General features: G+C 47.9%; 8 protein-coding genes across 8 annotated transcripts; 3 read left to right on the top strand and 5 right to left on the bottom strand.

Moving 5' to 3' along the window:
• Positions 1 to 782: 782 nt before the first annotated feature.
• On the bottom strand, positions 783 to 1,685 carry J7T55_001671 (NAD(P)-binding protein; the record flags this gene model as incomplete). The annotated part of the gene is made up of 1 exon (XM_053130157.1): positions 783 to 1,685. The coding sequence occupies one exon, from the start codon at positions 1,683 to 1,685 to the stop codon at positions 783 to 785; it is 903 nt and encodes a 300-aa protein (XP_052991931.1).
• A 941-nt stretch (positions 1,686 to 2,626) lies between these two features.
• On the bottom strand, positions 2,627 to 4,348 carry J7T55_001670 (uncharacterized protein; the record flags this gene model as incomplete). Its single annotated transcript, XM_053130156.1, has 1 exon — positions 2,627 to 4,348. One exon carries the CDS (start codon positions 4,346 to 4,348, stop codon positions 2,627 to 2,629), a length of 1,722 nt encoding a protein of 573 aa, XP_052991930.1.
• A 2,188-nt stretch (positions 4,349 to 6,536) lies between these two features.
• Positions 6,537 to 8,090, bottom strand: J7T55_001669 (uncharacterized protein; the record flags this gene model as incomplete). The annotated part of the gene is made up of 1 exon (XM_053130155.1): positions 6,537 to 8,090. One exon carries the CDS (start codon positions 8,088 to 8,090, stop codon positions 6,537 to 6,539), a length of 1,554 nt encoding a protein of 517 aa, XP_052991929.1.
• A 1,352-nt stretch (positions 8,091 to 9,442) lies between these two features.
• On the bottom strand, positions 9,443 to 9,700 carry J7T55_001668 (uncharacterized protein; the record flags this gene model as incomplete). Its single annotated transcript, XM_053130154.1, has 1 exon — positions 9,443 to 9,700. The coding sequence occupies one exon, from the start codon at positions 9,698 to 9,700 to the stop codon at positions 9,443 to 9,445; it is 258 nt and encodes an 85-aa protein (XP_052991928.1).
• Positions 9,701 to 10,989: 1,289 nt separating this feature from the next.
• Positions 10,990 to 12,003, top strand: J7T55_001667 (low affinity iron transporter; the record flags this gene model as incomplete). Its single annotated transcript, XM_053130153.1, has 2 exons — positions 10,990 to 11,176; positions 11,246 to 12,003. The coding sequence occupies 2 exons, from the start codon at positions 10,990 to 10,992 to the stop codon at positions 12,001 to 12,003; spliced, it is 945 nt and encodes a 314-aa protein (XP_052991927.1).
• Positions 12,004 to 13,001: 998 nt separating this feature from the next.
• Positions 13,002 to 14,514, top strand: J7T55_001666 (uncharacterized protein; the record flags this gene model as incomplete). Its single annotated transcript, XM_053130152.1, has 2 exons — positions 13,002 to 13,019; positions 13,258 to 14,514. 2 exons carry the CDS (start codon positions 13,002 to 13,004, stop codon positions 14,512 to 14,514), a joined length of 1,275 nt encoding a protein of 424 aa, XP_052991926.1.
• Positions 14,515 to 15,674: 1,160 nt separating this feature from the next.
• J7T55_001665 (Sugar transport protein 9) lies at positions 15,675 to 17,657 on the bottom strand (the record flags this gene model as incomplete). Its single annotated transcript, XM_053130151.1, has 7 exons — positions 15,675 to 15,878; positions 15,933 to 16,079; positions 16,138 to 16,428; positions 16,482 to 16,596; positions 16,656 to 17,068; positions 17,124 to 17,184; positions 17,554 to 17,657. 7 exons carry the CDS (start codon positions 17,655 to 17,657, stop codon positions 15,675 to 15,677), a joined length of 1,335 nt encoding a protein of 444 aa, XP_052991925.1.
• Positions 17,658 to 18,516: 859 nt separating this feature from the next.
• J7T55_001664 (uncharacterized protein) lies at positions 18,517 to 20,165 on the top strand (the record flags this gene model as incomplete). The annotated part of the gene is made up of 4 exons (XM_053130150.1): positions 18,517 to 18,590; positions 18,762 to 18,903; positions 19,150 to 19,716; positions 19,764 to 20,165. The coding sequence occupies 4 exons, from the start codon at positions 18,517 to 18,519 to the stop codon at positions 20,163 to 20,165; spliced, it is 1,185 nt and encodes a 394-aa protein (XP_052991924.1).
• Between the last annotated feature and the right edge of the window lie 418 nt (positions 20,166 to 20,583).

Below are 20,583 nucleotides of genomic sequence, written 5' to 3'. Positions count from 1 at the left end.
TAACCCTAACCCTAACCCTAACCCTAACCCTAACCCTAACCCTAACCCTAACCCTAACCCTAACCCTAACCCTAAATTTATAGCTTTAATAGCTAATTTATAATATTTTTTATAATTAAATTTAAAACTTTTATAAAAAAAAATATAATATAGTTAAATAATTATAATTATTAATTTTATTTTATTATAAAATAGTTATTATTTTTTTTAATTAATATATTAAATATAGTATATAAAGTATATAAAAAATAATATATTTTTTTACTAAAAAGGGAAATAAATATATTATAAAGTAAAGTAAAGTAAATCAAAAGTAAATAATTACTTTTTTTTAAAATATTTAATTTTAAAAAAATCTTAAAAATATATAATAATAATTAGTTTTATATTTATTATAAGGTTTTTTAATAAGAAAAGAATTAATTTAAATTTAAAATAAATATATATATTTTAAATTTAAAGTAGTTTTTCTATATAAAATAGTAATGTTAGTGATTATAAAAGTTTTTGCTATTTAATAAAAGATAAGAATTGGTTAATTCCCTTATTATGCTGATGGTACTTAATCTTATCCGCCTAAATAATAATACTCTAACCCTCTGTTCTCTCATTTTCTTCCCTTAGGAGTTCCCTCCTTTCCTGTTCCCTGTTATAACCTTTGCGACAGCTACAACCAGTTTCATTACTACCTATATAGCAGGCTATGCGAAAGCTGAATACGAACAATGCCTATTTAGATATTCAAGAGTACTTCTATATAAGAGTCTCGAGGGACAGTCGACTTAAATCATAACGCGGAATTTGAGTAAGTTCCTTTGAAGAATATCCTGCTTCTTGTGCTCCAGTTGCTCCATGTCCCAATTCACAGTGGCAAATCGGCCGGATAGCCAGTCACGACGCTCACGGGAAAGCCAGACCAGGGTGTCGGCAGCTAGCTCCGCAGTATCGGTCAGGACATCAAGTCTGTCCGGAGGCATGTTCAAGGCCAGCTCAGTCTTAACGGCTCCCGGGTGGAGCGAAATAGCGATTAGACCCTGCTGATGATACTCCTTGTCCATGAACTCGGTGAGGCGGCAAAGGGCAAACTTGGTCGTCTGGTAGCCCGATGCACCAGGGAATATAGCATGAGCACCACCGCTACTGATATTGATAATCGTTTTGGTTTGCGAGTTGAGGAGCATCGGTAAGAAATAGTGGGCGGCGAGATAGGTGCCTTTGATGTTAACCTCCCAAGTCCGCCACCACTCACTTGGTTTGGAATCGGCGATGGGTTTCCACTCCTCCAGGTAACCGGCATTGTTGATGAGAACGTCTAGGCTGCCGCCGAGCAGGTCGGCCGCAGTCTCAGCGGCAAGTCGCACCGAGTCCTCCGACGTCACGTCAACCTTCAGGGTATGCACTAGCGGCTGTGGCCGGTTTGCAGTCTTGGCGGCGTTCTTGACAGCTATTTCGACATCCGCTAGGTCAGAACGAGCGGCCAGCAGGAGCTTCGAGCAGCCCGCGGTAGCAAAACTGATAGCGGTCGCCTTCCCGATGCCCTTGGAGGCGCCAGTGATTAAAACCGACTTGCCCGTCAGATCAGCTTTAACGGGATTAATGAAGGGATAAGTATCTTTGTGCGCTGAGACATATCCAGCCACAGCAAGCCAGTTTGTATCCCGTAGGGAGGAATCTTGGGCCGACATAGTAAGACTCAATAGGAATTCGAAGATATAGAGCCGAGCAAGTGAACGATGCAGGACCGTTGGGTCTATTCAGCAGCTGCGTTTGCCTTATACTTAATCGGTGATCTCCTTTCCCATCTTAAGTCCGTCATTGATGCTTAACACCGCGGTGTTAAGACGTGGCTGTTTATTCTATTGCGGCTTTAAGATGCAATCCAATTCAAGTCCGATGGTTATCACTCCGCCTGTCCTGCTAGCGCTGCGCAGCCAGTCATGGTTACTGTTAAGATGGTGCTAGCAACTCCAATCAAGATACAATCTAATACGGCGAGCAATTCATGATTGGACATCTTGCCGGTGCTCCTGTTGACGGCTTTCGTCATCCGACTTTGCTTCTCGTCTGCTGCGCCTGCATACGCCACACGTTTTAATATATGTAATACATTAATGTTTGAGCTCATTGCTTAAATCTAATATACCTTAGGAAAATTCATGGGGAGAGAATAAATCCTAATAGTGCAGCCAAATTGGAATCGCTTTTGTCTAAGCAAATTCCTTTTCTATGCAACTTAAAGGAGGCAAGATTGATTAAGATTACGCAGAGCAGACAAAAGTAAAGCGTAGTTGAAATGTCGCCGGAATAAAGCAGTTAGTACAACAGGGCATACGATTAAGTCAGTTATACCTCATTTGTCGTTAATAATAATAAGGTTGAAAATTTGGTGCATAATGATTGGTATGTATAAAAGGGCGTTTATTAACTTGTTGTAATTTTAAAAAGGTATGTTACCTTAGCACTAGTTAACAAGTGAAGCTGTAACAAATATGTCTTTAACTTTGTTGTTAAAGGAGGTTGCATACTCTGTACGCATTCGTGTCAATATTTATTAGCTCAATAATAGACTTTATTAAGTATTATCACTGCTCAATTCCTTTTAGATCTTCCTTGCCGACGTTTATCTTTACAGCAAATATTTTCTTCGTCTCAACTCCTTCTCATTGGTGGGGTTCGGCGCATTCAGAGAAGTGTTGTATATCGCTGAGTTTGGAATAACAACATACTGCACTGTGGAATTTCCCTCCCGATATGTGCTTTTGTTTGTACCATTGGTGGTATAAACCGCTCCGGGCACCACATCAGCCAGGCCAGTTGCGATATCTTTGGCGCTGATAGCGCGCTCAAACATCGCCAGAGCCACCTCCGGCTGATAGAATGGCACCTCATGGCCTGACTCATAGATCCTAACAAAGCTGAAAGCACCAGACTGCTTCACTTGTCCATGAACAATATTATCCACGGTACTGATGTTGACAAATCCAGCACTGCTCCAACCGGGTGCGTTGATTTCTTCCGTAACCGCTTCTCCGCCAAGCCAGTTACAGTTGTAATCGGCATCTCCAAAGAACATCACTACCGTCAGATTTTGTGAGATCAACGCAGACATAGCCTCCACTGTGCCATCAACACGGTCGTCGTCACCCGTGGAACCGAAGGCATTCCCAACGACGCTGCTACTCTCTGAGAAATTGACGTATGCACCGATTGCCGATTGAAATGCGCCGCTATTGAGGTAGTCCACGTAGAAGGTGGGCGGGAAAGGGTCGGGCTGAAGCTCGCGGATATCGTACTCGTCACGATTAGCGTAGATGTCCAGGGCAGATTCCACTTCTTGGAGGCAAAAGTTGTCTGCCGCCGTGCAAATCTCATTAACTCCATTAGTGTTGCACTCGACGGTTTGGTCGTAGCAGTTGCCTTCACCATACATGGCATTATACATCATCTCACTGATCGAGTCGTTGAATGGGAAGTAATCGTATGTGTTGCCCGGAGAGACCGTAAAGTTATAGTATGCAGCATATTGGATAAGAGGGTCAAACCACCCATTGCCAATGAGAACAGCCTTGAGGTTGATCTCATGCCCAGATGAGCTGTTTGTCCTGATGAGCTCATTCTGTTGCTCGATATATGTGTTGAAAACCGGACCGTAGTGACCGCCGTAACTTTCAGTTGCAAAGTTGAAGTCGCCGCGTGAGTACTGAGGGAATGCGCCCATGAAGCCTTGAAGGGTCTTCCAGAAATTTGGAGCAGCATTTGCCGTGCTGTTCGCGGTCAAGGTCTCGTTCGCTGCTGACCAGGTACCGCAAGTACCAGAGCCTTCGGCGTATTCGGGGCATGTGGCATCTGGCAGCTGAATGAGATTGCCGGAGGCGCTCTGGTAAGCCGGGACTGCTTTGCCATAGGAGAACCCGGTGCCGACGGGCTGATCAATGAAAAGCATGTTGGATACATTCGACCAGGAATACGGGTTGTCGACCACACTCCCGTCAGCGTCAACTCTGCAGGGGCCATTTTCCTGGAACAGCCCGATCATAGATGACGAACCCGGGCCGCCATTGATCCAAACGGTGAGGTCGGCCTCGGATGGATCCTGATTGCGGGCTTCAAAAAACCACCAGAAAATATGTTCGTCTGCACCAACGTCCGCATACCCGGAATAGCTCTTCACATTTGGGTCCAACTCACATGTCCCAACTGGGACTTCCTTGTAGCGGACCGGAATGTCGGCATAACCAGTCTTCGAAGTAAGATCGGCTGGTGGCGCGACGAACTGCGCAATCGATCTGCCAGACACTGATAGCAAAGTGGTGAGCGACACTAACTTCACGTTGAAGATTGACGCCATGGCTGTTGCAAGGCCCCTTTGCAATGGGATAGGGGTATACCAGACAGTTGACAAATTGCGAAAGAATGAAAGTGAAGCCTGATGCTGGACGCGGAAATAAATTGCACTACTATGTACCTAGGTACATGAAGAATTAGAGCCCCAACGCTAGCACACTCATTTGTCAACGTCTTACGTCTGAGGCTTTGCCGGCAGATAATTACCGATAAGATGAGAACATTAATGGACCTCTCCTCGATAATGAATCGCGGGGAGATTGGGCATCCCGGCACATTTGGGGAGACCCAGAATTTGACGATACGAGGAAGCCAATGAACCACAGGCACAACGGTTAAAAAAGGAAGCTTTAGATCGCTTCGGGAAGGTCGAAGCTTGGAGAGACAAGCTTTTTTATCGATGCTGGGGGGCAATTTCCATGACGCTAACTGCAAAAATCCCCGCTCTCGAGCAGGGGATCATGATATTTCCAATAGAATCGGGGGAATCAATGACTAATCTTGCAGCACGATAAATTGAGCTGCCATCTCCGCGCCCTGTGGCCTGGCACTAACGAAAGCCTTGTGCATGCGTGAAGACTAGACTAAAGATGGCCTTCATGACCGCCCATACGTTTCCATATGTTCGCAATAAAGGCATTCGACTTTATAAAGCCATGAGGGGAGGAATCGCTGTGCTCACCAACTCTACTAGTAAGGTATAGCACTCCTTGAGTTGTCCTAGAGTAATCTCACAAATCACTTCTCCCTCGCTCGCAAGTCCTGCTTAGTTTGTAGTGCTCTGGGGTTGACTGTTCTGCGGATTCATTATCGGTCGCTGTCCGGACCCGTGCTGCTTTCATAAGAAAAGCATGATGGGCCTTTCCTTATCACATCTCACAATGTTCACTCCTTAAAACTAGCATGCACCTCCTTGTTTATCACTCTCTGCCAGGCTCAACTGATCCCGCTATTTGCACTTCCAAATGCTAATTTCTTTAATGAAAAGAGCAGAAGCCAGCCCTCAAACCAGCCGCCTTCTTATTAGGCACATGTTCGTGCTCACCTCCCGGAGTCTTCTCTTCATTTTTCTTCTGCTCCCGACGCTCCCTGCACTGTTCAAAGTAGTCACCCTTCTCCTTAGCCCTTAAGTTCTCCATCTTTCATACGGCTTTCCCCTACTTCTTGTCGATTCTCCAATCCATCCTGAGGTAGACGGAGCGATAGAGACGGGTATAGACAGGGACCTTCGTGGATAACTGCTTGCACATGCACCATAAAAGCGTGCCAACGGACGCGCTGATTAAGAACAACAGGGTTAGGATAATGACACCGGCCGATATTAAGACTATCAAATACTTCTTAAATAGAGGTCCAATCGATGTGGAAAGTTGTTTCGAAATTTGCTTAGAGCACTTCACTTACGTATATATGTGAATTGGTAGAGATTTCTGTGGGTTGTTTTATTGAGGGACCAGGAACAAGCTTGATCCAGGGTACGCCTGGCGTGCATCAGCGGGTCTTCCATGAGGTAGGTCTCTAAAGGCTTTTTATCACGGTTGCTTATTATGCCCTGAAATCTCTGGGCTGCATTAAGAAGGTACTGTCTTAACTTGCATTGAGGCGTTAGGTTTTCTTCCCTTAGTTAGTGGATCCAGGAGCGTTAATTCTGTAAGTGTTTTTGCTTTTTTAACTACGCATCTAGGTTAACGCGGCTATGCTTATCAAGTTACGGATACTAGCTCTTGCTTAGCTATATAGCCGAGAGATGGCTATGCCGCGAATATTTATTCAAACTATTACCCACGTTTTTCTATTACGCAGGACTTGAAACTTTAATAAGCACTGCTGTAAAGTAAACAAGGTTTAATAAAGCCTCGAAGTCTTACAAGCACGTATCTTTTTAAAGCCTGGGACTTGTAAAAGGGCTTGAAATATATATAAAAAAATACTTTCATAGAAATATAACGCAAGTACAGCCCAGAATAAAATTTAAAGATTTTATTACAATTTATAAAATAAAAGGAAATGCATTCATTTAAAGCTGGGGTTTTAAGCGTTATATTAACTAGTGTATAAAGGGACCGTGTATGGCTTTAACAGAGCCTATAGACGGACTAAGAACGAAATTACTTATGACTCCGATACACTACTATGCATCGCCTTCCTTAGGATGTGGCGGATGATTCTAACATGCCCCCTAATACCCTATATTACACATGCAGAGCTGGCCCGGAACATCTTCTCCATGCTCCCAAATGCGATATGTATAAGAAAGTCATAAGCGCCTCCGCTAAATACCGCTCACGCGATTGGAACCGCCGCAGTCCGTCCTCCCGCACGCACTTCTTCGCCGCGCTCAACACGCAGCCCGCATGCTGCTTCCGCGCCGCCTCAAGCAGACCAGCTGCCTCAATGGTGAAACTCGCGTGGTCGAGAGGGAAAAGCCCAGTCGCCAGTTCCTTATCCCTGAGCAGCCGTAGACAAAAATCCTCAAACAGGTCGTTGGCGACGATGAGCCCCAGCACCGACTCCAGAGACTCAAGGTCCGCCCCCAACTCGCCGTCCGCCATCGCCTGGCCCCGCTTGAAAGCGTCCTGCGCGAGCGCCACGTACTCTATCTCTGACATGAGCGACGCGGCGCTCATGTCCCGCGCGTCGTCACCGAAAAGGGGGCGGTCGTAGCCGAGGCCGTGCCGCCACCAGACGTTGCACAGCACCGATGAGATAATGACAGGTATCAGGATGGCATAGCCGTACCACATGGTCGCGGTCATCAGTGAGCCCACGCCGCCTAGGATGCTGGCTACGCCGGTAATGGCTGAGTAAAGCTGCATGTTGCGCGCCCGCCGCCGCACCGCCGCCCAAGCCGGGTGGTCTTGTTCGTCCAGGCCCCGTCCCTTCTCCCGCTTCCTTTCTAGCGACGCCGCAGCGGCCGCCCAGTGCTGGCGCGCCTTGAGGCAGATGTAGCAAGCCCACGCGCTGTTTATGAGCGCGTAGAGGGCGAGCGGAGCGTTTCCCACGTAGCCGGACAGCAGGTTGCTAGCGAACCAGACCTTCTTGTCGGTGCCGCCGATGGCCATCAAGGTGCCGACGCCGATCATGACGGCGCCGGCGCCCAGCAGGAGGTCCAGGCCGAAGCGACTGATTGTCTCGGTGCCCAGCTCACGCCAGACGACGTCAAGCAGGACGTCGACGTCGAGCGTCTGCTGCTTCCGGGATCCGTCTTCTTCTTTCAGCCGCTCTACCCTCTCATGGCGGAGGCGCCGGCATTGCTCAAGCAGCACGCAGACATCGGGCAAACTTAGGAGGGCGTCACGGAAGGCAAAGACCGACATCAAGAGAGCAAAGATTCCGCCTACGGCCATGAGGGCAACGGCGTAGGCAGGGACGGGCACCTCGTTCCAGACGTTGGCGGCGAAGTCGCCCGCGTTGGCGAGCTCGAGGAAGCCGACGATGCCTAGGAGACTGTTCTTGAGTAGCGTCTGCTTTGCCGGTGCGAAGTTGGTCCTGCCGCGTTTGACGACGGTTAGCGTGTCGACGGTGGCGCAGAGTCGATGGTGGCTGTGTGGCCGGCACGGCGGCCTTGAGTGGTTGGCTTTCTCATTGTGTGTCTGATCGTCGGAGCCGCTCTCTTGGGGTTCTCCGCAGCAGACTAATGTGTCGTCGCTTCTAGTTGCCATCTCCGCCGATTCAGAAGAAACGTCGAGATGTCGCCCAATGTCCTCGGGGGGTTGAATGGTCTCGGGCGAGCAATTGGGAGACATTGCATTGCAATGAGGACCGAAATTGCGGTGAGTTGGCAAAGATCGCCGATAGAGGAATCGCTACAATCATATTGCGAAAAGAAACGCGATGCAAGCTTCTGCAACTAATAGGAGTAGATTTGTGGACACGTCTGAAGAGTTTCTATTCGCAGCCAATTGCTAAGCTAAGACATGTCAACGCTCGGCTCAGTGCTGCTGTGGGTCTGAAACGAGCAGAAAAAAAACCACTCATTATTTTTAGATCAGCCGACGGCGGACACAGCTGCGTGAGAGCCCAGTGTCACGGTCCAGTGACTAGGAGTGCAAGGTCATCCATGGTCAACGGCAGACGGGTGAAAACGGGTGGAAACAAGGGCTTTAACGAAACACGCTTTAGCTGAGGGCTGGCGACTGGCACAGATTAGTTCCATGTGTACAGGTACCGTACCTGCCAAGGCCTATCAAGGGCTGGTAGTGCCAATCTCCACCCACTCCTCACCAGCACCCTGCAGTGCCAAGACCGATCAGCTCGATGCGTTTGTAGCTTATTTTGACGCCGATTTCATGAGATTGAGCAGCATGTCGTCCGCTGGGCACCTACCTACAGAATCTCCACGTTCAACCCTTTTGATCTCAGCGAGCTAGGTGGTCAGTTTCCCTGACAAAGTCCCGGCTCCTCTACACCCACCCTTTCGCTACTTCGGCTTGCGCATGAACCCTATCTCTAATGGGGAAAGGCTAGAGTTACACTCCTATTTTCCATCCCAGGTCTGAGGACACCAGAGGTGGCCAAAGTGGGCCAGTATACGAGTTACTGCTTAAAACGTTTCGAAGTCTAAATCCCTCCGCCGGGACGAATTAAAGTGCCCGAAAACTGTGCATCTACCTCGCAGTAATAATTAAAATAGCAAGAGCCTGTTCTACTCAGAACACACAACTCATCAGATGGCAGATGTACCAGTACCTCTTGGGCGGTCTCTGCCCCCCGTAACATGCACCAACTATATTGTCGAGATGCCTAATGAGGGGGAAGACCATCCAACGCTGGCATCCAAGCGGTTATCATACCATGGCAGCAGAGTTTGGAGAGAACGGCCAGCGATGGACACTTAAAGGCGGGGGGATCAAGGATGTGCGAAAGCATTTATAATAATTCCAAGTCATTTCTCTTAAGAAATCTGATTCATCTCCATAGCTGAATAAAGAATCAGTCACAGGCCGTCACAGGCCATTACAATCCATCTACTCCGAGCTCACTGGCACAAAATTCCGCTGAAAACCTTTATTTCTGCCCCTTCCCCTCCAAAGCATCCGAACGTAGGCAATCAAACTATCAGACTATTTGCCCTCTTCCCCGCTCCCATCCAGGCAGCTTATGGCTTCCCATTTTGGAAATATTGCCCGTAGGGATCTCCCGCAGGCACAGCCCCATGCATGGGCTGCGGCTTCTGGATCCCCGGCTGCGGGGCGTGGGTTAGGGTGGGCGGAAGGCCTCCGTATTCGATCTCGTCCACCTGGTTGCTCTTCATGCGGTGGCGATAGACGAAAAAAGCGCCGCTGATGAGGGCGATGAAGACCACGATGGCTACAATACCGACGATGAGCTTGATTGCTCCGGTGATGAGGCCCATCTTGTTGTCTCTCGTCTCGATTCGCTTGGGGGCTGTGTGGTTAAGGGAGGAAGGTGGTTTGACTCTGAAGAGCTTGTGACGAGGATTGTGGAGGATGAGTTTAGGGATCGTTGTCTTTGAGAAGGGCGTAAAGTCTCTTTCTGATAGAACGTGCATGGCTCCCCAGCTTTATACCTTTCAACGTACCTGACTCCTACAATGCGGGAGCATCCTGCCGTGCCCAGCATTCGTGTCGATGTGAAGCTCGGCGCTTAGTTCCGAGGCGCAGTCTCCAGCTTTGCAGGAGAATCGTGTGCGATTCGTTAACAGCCAGCCAATGGATTGAAGACGTGTTTGCCGGCTCAATAATGCCGCATGGGAGGTTCAAGGGCTAGCAACTACTCCTTGGGCTCCGTCCTTTAGCTTCTTGGTCAAGGTTGCAGAAAGTAGGGTACACACCCACTGTGCAAAGACGACAGATGCACCTGGGCAGACGGAATTGGTTGTTTCACATACACACCAGATTTCTGTCACTCGCATCTGCAGTTTGTGGATGGAGGCTGAACTATCGGGCCACCTGGGGTGGGTAGTGTTACGGAGAGGGGTTAGGATGAGTGTCTGGGCTTACTGTTGAGTCACGGAGACGACACGAATGGGTTCCCAAGCCAGCTTGCCTCCTTATGCTGACGGTACTTAAGAGAATAGAGAATGGCCCTTACCTGCGAATTGCAGGACCCCTGCTTCGGCACCTTTCGAGTATTATTCCGAGTTGTTATGAGGCATTTTATCTTTCCGTATTGTGGCTGTATCAAGATAACGGGGTAGAATATCCCGCAAAGTCTCTGAGTTACCCAACCTATAGGACGCTACCGCGAACTACCTGCCCACAAAACATGCAAACGTCTATCGATTTCTCTCTTCCTTAGACGGGCATTCTCTTCTTCTCAAACGCATCTCTAATCACCGAGTGCACTGATTCTGGCTTACTGTTTCCATTAGGTCCTATGCAATTTTTCGATTTCTCTGGACCAGGTTGAGTTCCACACTCTTCTCTAAAAAGCAGATTTCTGCCCGATGGCACTGCCGAATTCCACACCAAGCCTCCGCGGCATATTCATTTACCCTTTAGTTAACGAACTTTACCTGCCGCAAGGTGCTTCCGCGCTAGAGTATCTACTGAAAGGTGGGAGCGGCATTTCAAAATTAACATCCGCTCTACGTTCTGTTAGTATGATGACCCCCGAGACTACTAGAGCGGCTGTAAACTTAACGATGCTCTTTCCTATGCCCAGAAGCATCCATGAAACATCATGTTCACCTACAAGCGACTCATTGATGCTCTCCGTGCCCCCGGTGTCAAAGGTCCTATCAAAGAAGCTGCACTAACCCAATATGTCCTGTTGATAACTCCGAGCCCCGCAGGAAAATACGCTGCCCTCGCCGAGCCTGTCCTCAATCAACATGCTATGAAATTTGCCGCTAAGCCCAAGGAACGACGTTTAGACCGCTGATTAGACCGTCTAGTGCAAACCTCTGGGTCGGAGCCTATCTTCTTACTCCTCCTAGCTGGCCTCCTCACATGGGCTTTCCTGGGTATTTCGTATAGCAATTCGCCAGAGTGGGCAGTGGTCATCTCGGACGTCCAAGCAATTGTTAGCTACGTATTCGACTCGAGTCTCATGCGCCAACAGCTAAACGCTTACGACACACATCTCCGCGCTTCTGCAGGTTTGAGGTCCCGCTCCCTGAGTCACCTCAGGATGCTCGGATATATCATGAGAAGTGATCGCTGGAGGACTATCGACCGAACGCGCTTCGACAGCTCCGAACAAATCGGGTTTGCCTCAGAACTCCCTGCTGAGACTTGGGTTGGACACATATGTACGCTTGCTTCCAAGGCCATGGGCCATATCATCACAGTGGGCTTGTTCTGGGCGGGTATATTCGTCTGGCTTGGGTTCGGGAAAACTATGGAATGGAGCAATAGCTGGCAACTCTACATCAACTCGGCCACGTCCGCGTGGATGGTACTTATCTTCGCTTTTCTGGCCAACATTCGAGAGCGCCACGAACGCTACATGGGGAAACGTCTGACTCACATCTTCGAGGCCGACTCTGCGATCGAGCTCAAGCTGCGGATCATCACTGGCGACGCCACCCACAACCCTACTATTGTCATCCCGGGACCCAAGGTCAGCAGGCTTCAGAGGGCCATTTTTTACTATGCCGACCTTGTCGGGACTCTTGTCGGCATCATAATCCTGATCGTGGTCCTTGTGGTCTGGCTGTGCATCGGCCCGGTCATGGCGTTCGATTCCAACTAGTGGCTGCTCATCGGGACTTATGCCGGATTGGTAGGTCTAAACGATGGGTTTGTCCTACGAAATGTGCAAGCTCAGCTTGATGACTACCAAAAAGCCGCCTTCAGAGAGGTCATCCTGGACGACAGCAATATCTTTACGGACACGGGTATCCAGCCTCCCGTAACCAACCAGAGACAAGACTACTCAATTAATTGCCGCCTCTCTGAGAGGCTGGGTGATAATTGTGCACACGAGATCATTGTTGTTCTCGGTGTACTCCTAATCATAGGTCTTGTCACTGGCTCAAGCTTGATGAAGTGGACCGAAACAGGCCAACTGCTTTCCAACATCCCTCCTAGTATCGTCGAGTCGTTCTTTATCATGATTCTAATTACCGAATATAACATCGTAGACTCCCGACGGCGAGTGGACCTCCATAACTTGTATATAAGGAGATTGAGGATCCTTGCTTTTGTCGATCGTTTGGTGGCATCGAGCCGAAGCCAAGTATAGGTCTTGAACATAAGCACATAAATTAGAAAGTGCGTAAGGGTTAGGTTTTTCAACTAAGAACTTTGATAACGTTAATCATTTGCAAATAATGATTTTAGATATGAGTAATGATACGTAATTAGGTCTTTTCAATTATCATATATATTGCATGTAACGCCGTCTATCGAAGAAGATTACTATAAAGAGTTTTCATTCCTCTTAAAGGAAACAACACGTTAAAGAACCTGATAATTTATATACAGGATAGACTAAGATACTTAAAAAGTACAATGTTGCATAAAAATGCATTTCTTTATATAAGCTATAATTGAAACTTTCTGAATCTTACTAACTTCTATTAGCTTTTAATATCTCCTTTCCCTTCTTGTAAATGTTAACTCCTATTACAAACAGCACTATTATCTAAATAAAGAAATGAGAATTATAAACTTGAATAATCTTTTTTAATTCTTATCTTATTTTGCGTGCATAGCATAACTGTTCATCACTTGATGTCAACAGCAGCGATGGACAAGGATCGTGCCGTCATGCTACTTCTTACATAACTACAGCAGCATCTAGATTACAGCGGTTTGTAAGAATTTCACCCGTCATCCCCTCATGCACTAGTGCTTACAGCCCAACCGCTTACTCCCGTGCAATTACTGTATGTCGGCAATTACTCCTCATCTATCTCAAGTCAAGATACAAAACACCAGCCAAACTTGCTTCTCACGTCAAGCCTTCGAGAGATTGGTAACATTAACCTCAGAAAAATCGCAGCTGAAACCAGAAAGTGCAAGCAATACGAGCATGACCAGCACAGCCGGCGCCGATGACGTCCTCATAATCGGGGCGGGAATGTCGGGGCTCTTGCTTGCCCAGGGACTCAAGCACCGCAACGTCCCGTTCCAAGTTTTCGAACGTGACGAAGCTCTGGCATCGAAGGGTCATCGCTACCGGATCATGGACGGGGGTCTCAACGCATTCGAGAAGACCTTGTCGCCGCAGATGTGGTGCATCTTTCGGAAGACACATGCGGGCCGCATCGAACCGCCTGCGCTCTCCATCCTCGATGCCTCAACGGGCCAACAGACAGACACGTGGCGACTCGGAGACCGCTCCATCAATGTTGACAGGCCTTGGGTTCGTGAGCTTCTTTTGAACGGAATCGAGGAACATGTGCATTTTGGAAAGGCATTACAAAGTTATGAGCTGCTGTCCGACGGCGGCATAGACAGTGTGCGTGTGCACTTCGCAGATAATTCGGCCGTCGAAGGCCGCATTCTTATCGGAACGGACGGGGTGAGCTCGAAGGTGAGGAAGCAGATGTTCCCGGACGTAAAATTGGTCGACACGGAGAGGTGCTGCATGTGGGGACGGACTGCCCTGACTGATGAGTTTCGGGGTGAGTTCGGGCACGAGGAGGTGCTCCAGGCGCACTTTGCAATCGCCCTTGACAAGAAGAATCCCAACCAGTCGATGCTGTTCGCTCCGATCGAGTGGCCACACGGTGGCAGACTATCCGCTATCGAGGGATGCAACCTCTCTGACCAAGAAAGCTACATGTTTTGGGTCCTATCCTTTCCGCCAGAAGCCTCGGTCCCCTTGTCGACCCAAGAGCAAAGGCGAGCCTACGCGCTACAATTGACGACGGGCTGGGACTCCTGCTTCCGCACGCTGCTGGAGATGCAAACACAGAGCGCTGTCACTCCAATACACTCCAACAAGCCAGACATCTCGCCATGGCCGACCGATAGTCGCATCACCTTTGCTGGGGACTCGATCCATGCTATGGCGCCAAGCGGAGGATCTGGGGGCGAGACGGCCGCTGTTGACGTCGGTCAGTTGTGTGACGCCTTGTCTGCGTCTAAGTTGAATGGACATTGGGATTCCGAGATCTTGAAGGTGAGGCTTGCTCAGTTCGAGTCGGATATGAGGGAACGTGCAAAGAGAGCAATCGAGTACAGCTTCCACTCAGCCACCTTGCTATGGGGCGGCAGCAAAGATTGGTCTACATATCCTGAGGTTAACAACTAGATTCTATACAGACCAGCAACCCTTGAAATCGCATGGCGCGATAGGAAATGAACTTTGAGTAATTTCGATTAATTCGCTTGCGCACTCACAATGCTAGAAAATAAACGCAGTTTGAATTCGTAAAGCACTTAACCGACATAGAAAAGCCTCGTAGACCTAGGTGTGATCTTATCAGAGCAGGAAACAGGGTATCCTTTTAATAAAACATTGAAACAACGATGCGGTGGCCTTATTTTCTCGGAAGTGCAGAGTATTATTGGTAACTTTCCCAGCAGCCGAACTTTTAACTAAATCTCAGGCATCAATCTCAGTGTCTTAGATTGAGTGGAACGCCTGTTCCTCGGGGCGATAAATCCAAACCTTGTATTCAGTCCATGTCCTTTCACACCTTATGTATTTTTTTTGTCCTTGGCCCAACAATGGTCCGTTCTGGGATGGCGATCAACTACGAGGCGACCTATGGCGATTCCCATTCCATAATCCCAATATGGCCGGAGCCGAAAGGGCGCGGTAGTACTTGAGTTTAAAATTAAATGTTAGCAGCGTTTCGTTTCACGCTCTTTAGTGTGTGGCTAGACAGTCGAAGGTGATAAGACTGCCACCTGAGTCTATGGCATTCTAAGCTCATTCTTGTGCTACAGCCGATGAGAAGGGGCAACGCTGATGTCGAGTGAAATATAACAATTATGCTGTTATTGTAGGGGCTTCAAAATTAGTGTACGCAATGACTAGCTCCACCCACACCTGGAAGCTGGACTTGAGCTCGGTACGTTGGCTCCTTGCATGCGTGGTGATACAAACTTTCATCTAGCTTATATTTAAATTAAGATATTTGAATAAACTCTATGCAATCTTATTATATTAATTTAATATAGCGTGGAAATACGTGTTTATATTATTTTACTTATAGCTTAAAAACTTGAAAAATTAAAAAACAAGTACAGTTTATAACAAGCAATTATTGAAAATACTTTATTTATATAACTTTTTTATAGAAATAATAAAGACCTGTTTTTTGTTAAAAAAAAGAATATTATACTAAAGCTTGAATAGCTGGAAGCAGATAGCGAATGATTGAAAGGAAAACTTAATAAAAGACCGTTCACAAGAACTAACAGAGGGCTCGCACATGTTTTAATTAGAAATAATTATACCCTCACTTAACAGTTCAATTTAATGTTTCCTATCGGCGCAGTCGCCGCAGTACGCTCGACATCCTCTGATTGCTCTATAATCTTCGCATTCGTCTTATCGGTCTCAAGGACAGCGAGGTCATGACTGAGCCCGTCCGTTTGAAACTTGTGAAATTGCCAAGCGGATATTCTAGCTTCGAAGAGCTGATCGATCTCCTCTAGGTTTCGGCCCTGTTTTATTATCAGATTATAAAAATACCTTCGCGATCGTTTTGTAAGGCTTACCTTCAGCTCCGGCATAAAAAACCATGCCCATATCGATGTCGAAAATGCAAAACCACCCCATATGTATCCTAGTCCTGCACCAATATCCACGAGGAGATACGGAGTAGCGAAAACCACCACGAAACCAACAACCACATTAAGAGCAGTCTATCAAGCGCTTTAGTAATTAACCGCTGGAAACTCAGGAGCAACAGTAGTGACCCACCGACAATGCCATAGTCTTCTCTCGCAACTTTTGCGTCCCCACCTCTGCGGCGGTGATATATGCTCCAGGGCCCAGCGTCATGTGTAAAATAGATGTATAAATCTGCATACTCGCAACAATGCCATTGCTCTCTTGGACGTTAAGATTGGCCTTGCGCCCGAGCGCACCGATAGCAATTAAGAATGCGCCTTGAGACCAGCCGCCATGGAAGACGAGGGTACGCCGGCCGAACATGTCCAAGAAGACCATTGCCATGATTGCTGTCACAACAGATGTTGCATTGTTGACGACCTATGGGTGATTTGAGTATGCAATTAGTGGAAATTTCCAGATGAAGGGCTTACTGCGTAGATAAAAGCCATGTCTGCCAGGCCAACTGATCTATAAAACGTCGGGCCATAGGAACTTGAAAAGGTTACGCCGGTCAATTGCTGAAACACCATGATAGTGCAGGCGATTCTGAATTGAAGCAGTCAGCTCGCCTTCTCACGCTTTCCAGGAGGAAGAACGGGACCTACCCCGTTCTTCTTCGGTTCTTCTCGTTGAACAAATCCTTCCAAGGCCCCTTCTCCTGTTTGCCAAGTTGGCTTTCTTCTCCCATAACAGCAAGCTCCATTTCAGGCCTTCCATTGTCAACATCTGCCCTTCTCCTGACCTTTTGGAGAACCGCGAGAGCATCTTCACGGCGGTCGTTGAACACCAGCCACCGAGGAGAGTTAGGTGTTAGCCATAGACCGCATATGATGATGACCGCCGGAAGTGCCTGGATGCCTGTCGCAATCTGCCAGCCTGAGCTATCAGTCCTATGGGACATGGCCTCATTTACGATGCCTGCTATGAGGGATCCAAAGGTCAAACAAAGTTGTATCGACCCCACAAAGAAGCCTCGCAAGGACGCAGGGGCAATTTCAGATTGATATGTCGGGACAACCTATCATGAGGGCATGTCAGTAAGTTACACGTACAGGTTGACGTGAGAAGCTGACATTCTCAACGAGACCAACGGCTACATATACTAAAATTCGACCGGTTACGAATTGAGCAGCACTGTTGCTCGTAACTTGTACTGCCATATGTTAACGACCCTTTCGCTTCGACACTGCAGCTCCTTGACCACTCACTTATAGCCCCGATCACCTGAACGAAACACGTAATCCTCATGGCCTGTCGATGTCCAATCCTCTCAATGATCGGTCCGACTATTACAGTGCCTAAGAGCTTTCCTAGAAGCGGAAGGCTATTCATCAAACTAGCAGTACGATTAGGAAGATAGTAAGCCCGTTTTGCTGCGTTATAAGCTCCAAACTTGTTTATAAATGGTGTCATGGCTTGGACTCCGCCAAAAGAAGCGCCATCACTATTGAACAACAGTCAACTCTCGAGGGAAAACGTAACAGGGAACGACAAGAGACTTACTAGCCGAAGAAAACACTCCCCATAGCGTAGACAAGGCAGTAGAATATCAATCGGGGAGTAGCATTGGCGATGCCCGCCTTGCTTACAAAAAGACCGCGGCTCATCTTCGTTCGACTAGGCCTCTATGGTCGCGATGATGCAAAAGAACGTGTTCGCGAAATAGAGCGAGGTCTGGCTTTTCAAAGGCAAAAACACATAGATTATATCGAAATGGGGCCATGAAAGTATCCCAATATTGATTCGCTTAGCTGAACTATGCTGACCATTCGCCGATCAACCGGGCCTCCGCAACTCATCTTCCCCATTCGGCCTTCACCCCGCACCTAGGAAGTTGGTGCTCGGAGTGGGTCATCTGTTCGCGCAAAGGATTAGATTTTGTCGACATTCGGGCTGTAGAGAGCGTAGAATTCCGGGGAGGGAGGGGCTATTTTTTCTTCGAGGGCAAGTAACCGATCTTATCGCAATGCTCAATCGAAGTATCAAGTATTGGCTGTTCGCTCACTGGGAATGATCTCAGAGGATTAAACAACCCTATGAAAGAGGTACGGTAGAATCAGCTTGATGACGTTTCTGATTCCAACAAGAAGAATAGAGGAACAATGCAACTTCACCATGGATCATGTGCCGTCAGATTTGTTCTACCGAATTGATCTACCGAGATGGCTTGGCGAGTAATCTGTCTTGGTAGAAATAGTGATTCTCGTGTCGCACACATTTTTCAAGTCCTGTTCATGCATTATATCCGACGGCACTTTCACAACCCGATGTCAGCACAGGGTCTTGATTCCTTCTTTCCCGTTGGAACACCTTCCCCTCATGGATAATTCTATCATATTCATTTAGAAATTTACGTTGACGACCTAGATAACATCGGAACACAGTCATCTTGGAAATCAAATAATTTAATTGGCTGCTGTGTTGTCGCCGCTCTACCGTTATTCCTTCCCTTTGCCATTGCCTGAGATGTATGATCTTGTGGTCTACGGCTCGACTTCCGGAGCTGTCGCAACTGCTATCCAATCTTCGCGACTAGGAAGGTCTGTTGTCTTGGTCTCACCAGTAGAGCATATAGGTATGCTCACCTCCTAGTCGTCGATACTACAAACAAAACATTAACGTAAAGTGTAAACTCAACGTTTTACAGGCGGCATCCAAATCAACGGACTTGGAGCAACAGACATTGACAACCAGGCTGAGTTCCAAAATAGCGCCACGCTAGGAGGGCTGAACCTCGAGCTTCACCAGAGAATTAGCCGACAATATGGACGCTTAGAGAGGTTGAATGAAGTCGTTGAGAAGAAGCTCAAAGATCCTGACGTGTGGAGATTTGAGGCAAGGGTTGCTGAACAGGTAATCAGGGATTGGTTGGCTGAGAATTCGTCTATTACTATCATCAAGGTCAGACCTTTGTGACTTATTGAATTGAATAGCACTGAGAGTGTTGACTTAGTCTCGACTTATCGAGAAAGATGCCGTTGAGAAGGACGGAACAGTTATCAAGGCAATGCATCTGGAAAATGGGCAAAGAATAATCGGAAAGGTGAACTTAGAAAGTCAACTTCGTTGGCCCCGCATAACACTCACTCACATTCTCAGGTTTTCGTTGAAGCGACCTACGAAGGGGACCTCTTGGCTGCCTGCTCTATCTCTTGGACTCGTGGTCGCGAGTCCTCTGCAACATACTCTGAATCCTTAGCTGGAGTCCGTGCAGAGACGCTGTACCGTCAAATTGACGTCGACGTCGACCCGTATACCACACCGAATGATCCCTCCAGTGCTCTCCTTTTTGGAATCTCCCCCGAGCCGTTTGGAACACCTGGCGATGGGGACTTACATCTACAATCGTACTCCTATAGGATACCTTTGACAGATGACCCTGGGAACTTGGTGCCGTTCACAAAGCCCGATGGGTACGACTCTGCAAGGCTTGAGCTACATAGGAGGTTTGCAAAAGCGGGAGGCCAGTTTTACCCGCCAAGGAAAAGGTTGCCTGGTAGAAAGACGGATTTGATTGGGAGTGAAGGAGCATTATCGACGGATTTGGTGGGGATGAACGATGAGTGGCCTGTTGCGGGGTATAAAGGGCGGGACAGGATCCTGGAAGACACGAAAAGGTTTACGAAGGGCTTCCTTTGGTTCTTGGCCACGGACGAGGTCGTGCCGGTCAGTTTGAAACCCTCTCTGATTGTTTTTAGTACTCACAATGCTAGGAATCCATCCGCAAGGAATGGTCTCGATTTGGGTACTGTCGCGATGAGTTCCCAGACAACGGACACTTTCCTCGAGAACTCTACGTCCGCGACGCGCGGCGGATGATATCAGACTACATCGTCACGCAAGAAACGGCCTCGCAGAACGGCGAAGCTGAGGTTTCAGATCCAGTGGCTGTGGCACACTGGCCGACGGACACACACAGCGTGCGGCGGATCATGCGGGATGGGCGCGTGCACAATGAGGGCTTTATTTTCAAAGACGGTCATCACTGGCGACCGTTCGGTATCGCGTACCGCGCTTTGCTGCCTAGGCGGGAGGAGGCCAGCAATTTTGTCAGTGTGACGTGTCCTAGCTCGTCGCACGTTGGATATGGTGAGTACTGGTCTTTGGCGAATTAGTAGTTCATCTTTTTTTTTTCTTTTTCGGCTGACTAGTGTGCCAGGGGCTTTGAGGCTGGAACATCAGTTTTACGCGCTTGGGCAGGCCGCTGCTAATGCGTGTGATATAGCGATTGAAAAGGGAATTGGGTTGCAAGATGTGCCGTATGCCCCCCTGAGAAAGAGGCTGTTGGAACAAGGAGTTGTTCTGAACATCCATTTAGTAGGGCTTCCGTTGTTTGGGAAAAATTGAAGGAGTATGCGGGGATATCGTGTCACTCAACTAGAATGGTGAAATGCGAAGAAGGCAACTCCATTGATTATTGACTGAACACTAAATAAGATAGTTGGCCTGTGGAATCGTTCATTAAGAAGTATATTACGGGCTGTCAAAATCGGATCCCATTTATCTGATCTCTTACACCAGAGAAAGTCACGG

Source organism: Diaporthe amygdali (genome assembly GCF_026229845.1).
Source record: "Diaporthe amygdali strain CAA958 chromosome Unknown NODE_21_length_814164_cov_65_183785, whole genome shotgun sequence".
In the NCBI taxonomy this organism is placed as follows: domain Eukaryota; kingdom Fungi; phylum Ascomycota; class Sordariomycetes; order Diaporthales; family Diaporthaceae; genus Diaporthe; species Diaporthe amygdali.
This window is presented reverse-complemented; position numbering and strand designations above follow the sequence as displayed.